This window comes from Asparagus officinalis, chromosome 6 (assembly GCF_001876935.1).
Source record: "Asparagus officinalis chromosome 6, Aspof.V1, whole genome shotgun sequence".
NCBI lineage: Eukaryota > Viridiplantae > Streptophyta > Magnoliopsida > Asparagales > Asparagaceae > Asparagus > Asparagus officinalis.
In genome coordinates, this window is record NC_033799.1 from 1349506 (window position 1) to 1353987 (window position 4482).

The window sequence follows — 4482 nt, forward strand, 5'->3', positions numbered from 1 at the left end:
GCAACCTGAAAACCAACCGCTTTCCATAAGATAGAAATTACCCCCAATAAAAAAATTACACCAAGTTCAATTGACCAACTTCGGCGTAAATCCACGGTCCATAATACAAAAAATCCACTAATATAGAACTATAAGAGGAAGCACTAAACTTTTTGTCAGTCAATTCCTTTATAATAATACAATCTCGAAAAAAGATCAAAATTATGATAAAAAATGCTAAGACAAAAGGTAGCAAACTCAAACTGATAAGATGAAGGATATGAGTTGTTCTACTCACAAGTCACTATTAGAGTTTATTTTTGTGTGGGATTTCCACATTCTCCTCCTCGCAAAGCCCTGAAATTTAAGTCATTATATGGATAAGAATATAAAAGGAACTCAATTATGATTTTATGTAGTATTAGATAATTGTAAGACTCAATTATGATTTTATGTAGCATTAGATGATTGTAAGTATGCACAAAAAATTCACCCATAGAGGCAGTTCGATTTATAATAGCAATGAGGTGAATAAAGGAACTCGCAAAAAATACACACAGAGAAAATAAGTTTCCAATGTGAATACCGTTAACCTAGATATTACAAATACCACGTGTTTTATAAAGATTATGGTTAATTTATTTCATACTACTTGTAACACTAAATTTAAAATTTTGTAATCTTCAAATATAAGATATGCGCAACCAAAGTGACAATCAAGTAAAAACTGGAATCTACAATCTCTAATAAATAAAGGAAAGCTACAATCTCCGGTAAAGAAAGGAAATCCTTCTTTATTTATTTATTTATTATTATTTTTCCCCTTAGAAAAAGGAGATCTACAATCTCCATAAATATTGACAAAGGATCTCCATGAAACACTAGATACTAAAGATGACCCTCAGTGTCAAGAGAAAATCTCGTTGGAGAAATATTAAGAGAGCTAAAGAAGCAACAAAATAATTGTTGTAGCCGATCGAAAAATAACTTAAATGCTCACATTACAAAATTTCCGTAAAGTTGTTGTAGCAGAAGCCCAATACAAAGATCGCTTGTCGCATCTCTCAGGAACCGGCGATGGAGGCTTAGGCGGTGATACATATATATCTTTCAGCTTCACCATGTCTACTGTATTACCCGACTCTCTGAAAAACTGAAGAAAAAAACCACTTACACGCATCAGACGCTCAAACTTTGGATTAAGGAAAAGCTAACAGGCCTCTTTTAACAAACTCAACAAATATTTTTTTCATGATCAGATCCCAAATTTTATGGCTTAAGGACTTAGTAACTGTTAGAATTAATATAAGATTATAATCTTCAACCCAGATCCCAAATTTTATGGCTTAAGGACTTAGTAACTGTTAGAATTAATATAAGATTATAATCTTCAACCCTCATTATAACTTTAGAGTTTATGTGACTTAGTAACTGTTAGAATTAATATAAGATTATAATCTTCAACCCTCATTATAACTTTAGAGTTTATGTTCAATGGTAGAGGGATTTGAAAAAATGGTATCAAAGCAATCCATGTGCGAATCTTGACGGCCATGATTTAATCCAGATTTTAAAAAATGGTAGCAGTTGCACGAGTCTAGGTTCTCAACGAATAAAAAGGACACTCAATCTCAGGGAACATGATAGAATTAATATAAAACTATAATTCTCAATTCTCACCATAACTTTGGAGTTTTGATGCAATGGTTAGAGTGATTTAATTTAAGAGTAACCTCCCTCAGCTTCATATCTAAGTTATCCTCCATAGTATGTGTCACTTGTAGTAACCTACATGCAAAATTCAATTTTAGAAAAATGCTACCCATTCTTGATACCTACAAATTAACATCTTCGAAGAAGCAAACAAAATATATTTTCATGCCGAGTTAAGTCTAGAAAACGAGCATGGCATGATCTCATAGGAATTAGTAAAACCATGGGAAACCAAATTTTAAATCAACCCTTGTTTTAGTTAATAACCTGGACAGTTTATTTCACAATTCCAATTCAAAATTCAAATGAGCTTAAACGTCTTATTGAGACAACCTCTAAATTCAAAATAAACAAACACAACTAATTGCATGCATTGAACGTGTAATTAAGTCAATTTTCCAAGATTATACCACATAGACCAAAATCAAAATAAACCTATAGGTAAATTTTTTTTAATATTGAATTACCATTTTATGAGCAACGATGTCCTTCGCAGTGGCTCCTGCAAAGGCGACGACGGCATTAATAGAAAAAGTGACATCGCATCTCATGTTGCGTGGTGCTTTCCTTTGCTCTTCCATTAGAACTATAAAATTAAAAAAAATCTGAATTAATTAGAACTATATCAAAAGGAGATCAAACAGGTAGAAAATTTGTGAAATTTACAAAACTCACCAATGACTTCGCATGTGGATCGTGGTAAGATGATTGCCATGGAAGGTCGAATGCTGTAGTCCACCGAATTCGTGGACGTCAACTAAAACAAGAGGAAAACAACACAGACAGAAAACATCAGTTAATTTTTATGTGTTTTCTGAATCTATCCAAAAAAATCAAATTAGAATTACCTTCAAGGCAATGTGGTCATCAGTTTTGTTGGATATAAAGATAGAGCACGATATCTGCTTCTCTAATTCAACTGATCAAACCAAAACTACGAAGTTACACGAGTAAATTGGGAATATAACAAATAAGACCCCCAACATTGATCGAGATTAGAAAGAGTATCGAAAAATCTGATGGAAGGAAATGTACTTACATGGGAATCGGATTTTTGTTGGTTTAACCTCAATTAGCTTGCCGGTGGTTATTTTGGGACCAAGTAACCGACAACTAGATGTTGGTAAGACGCAAATAACTTGCAGTGTGACGTTGTCCACCTTATTATCTGACTTCTTAGTGAACTGTAGGAAACCCAAATGCATGCGTCAGACCCTCGAACTCTAAACTCAATAAAATTAAAGCTGATCGCAAGCATCTTTAACAAATGTCTAACCAAATTTATTTTCACAAACGTTTCTGAAATAATATGGCTTGAAGAAAGGCTACATAACCTCCTTAATTAGCTCCATTTACCGGTTATTGCAATTTATAGTGCATGTCGTTCTAATAAACTTCACACATAATCGAATTTATTCAGGCAACGCTACTCAATATTTAATACATTATAGTGAATAACAGTGTTATGATTATACTATACACAAATACCAAACACTTAGAACATGACCTGAATTATCCAAAAAAAAGGAAAGAAATTTTGAAAGAAAAGAAGTTAAAAAGCTCCTCACCCGGTCCGATCTTTGGTCTTCAAGACTGAAATTTTAATTTACGGTTGAGAACTAATTAAGCAGGCATGACATAATCACATTAGCAAACCTCATGAAACCAAGTTTTCCGTTAAACCCAACTTTAGATAAAAATAACCAGGACTGTTTAAGTCATGATCCCAATCCAAAATAACCAAATAAGCTAAAAAGTCCTCTTAGACAAACAAAACTAAAACCAAATGCACACACCTGTGCAATCTCTAAATTTATATATATATACTACTTATAAAAGAGAATACTCACATGTTAAATTTTTTATTTCCTTTTTTGCCTTGTCAAAATTTGATAGCTTGGAGTTATACTATTAATTGTAATTAAACTTTAACTAATTATCCAGAACATCTTATTGATTATGGACCTCCTCACTTTCCCACATATTTAGGCATTCACTAAAATGTAAGTAATATAAATACTTTATAATGATAAGAAAATTTATAAAATATATTATAATTTACATGTTTAATGGTTAATCATAGTAAAATAGTATAAATCAATTAGTGTAATAAAACATTTTATAAAATAACTATGAATAATATATTATTAAATTGTTAGATGCCTATTTATAATAAGTTATAAATACTATTATAAACAAATTAATGCGGTATTAAACATTCTTAAAAAAGTATGTTATTGAATAATAATATAGTAAAATTATGTAAATATGTAGTAGTAAAAAGAAAAATATTTATTTTAATATTACAACCCAACTACGAATTGCACTATTATTTAATACATTATAGTGAATAACAGTATTATAATTATACTATACACAAATACTAGAAATAAGAATGGTTGTAAATAGCATATAATTTGTTATCATTATTCTATGTTATAGTTAAAAAACTATAATTATATATTATAATATTAAAGCATTATTTAATTTGTTATAAGCATCTGAATAAATTAATACTAAATTATAATAAATACCCAAAATATAGAAATTACTCATACAATATTCTTTGTACACAACACAGCTTATTAATATTAGAATTTTATATTAGTACAATAATAGTTTTGCACTCGAATGAAAAGAGTTTAAAAAAAGGCATGTTCACGTGCAAAGTACGAGCATTATAGTAGATCAAAACAAACAAAGCTCAAGTGAAAATGCGTCATAAATCCGAATTAAAACAAACTTAAAGCTACATAAAAAATTTGATTAAATTACCCATTTGTACATAAT

General features: G+C 30.2%; 2 protein-coding genes across 2 annotated transcripts in view; both read right to left on the minus strand.

Annotated features, from left to right (window-relative positions):
• LOC109844223 (vesicle-associated protein 3-1-like) overlaps nucleotides 1–2932 on the minus strand; it is a 3945-nt gene extending 1013 nt beyond the window's left edge. The window contains exons 1-6 of the mRNA XM_020413192.1: nucleotides 2732–2932; nucleotides 2541–2611; nucleotides 2368–2449; nucleotides 2160–2278; nucleotides 980–1132; nucleotides 278–336 (exon numbers count right to left, since the gene is read on the minus strand). Coding sequence (XP_020268781.1) covers nucleotides 278–336; nucleotides 980–1132; nucleotides 2160–2278; nucleotides 2368–2449; nucleotides 2541–2611; nucleotides 2732–2897 — 650 coding nt within the window. The 5' untranslated portion in view covers nucleotides 2898–2932. The remainder of the gene's footprint in view (nucleotides 1–277; nucleotides 337–979; nucleotides 1133–2159; nucleotides 2279–2367; nucleotides 2450–2540; nucleotides 2612–2731) is intronic.
• LOC109844222 (putative germin-like protein 2-1) overlaps nucleotides 1–4482 on the minus strand; it is a 67202-nt gene that overhangs the window by 51519 nt on the left and 11201 nt on the right. The gene's annotated exons all lie outside the window — the stretch shown is intronic.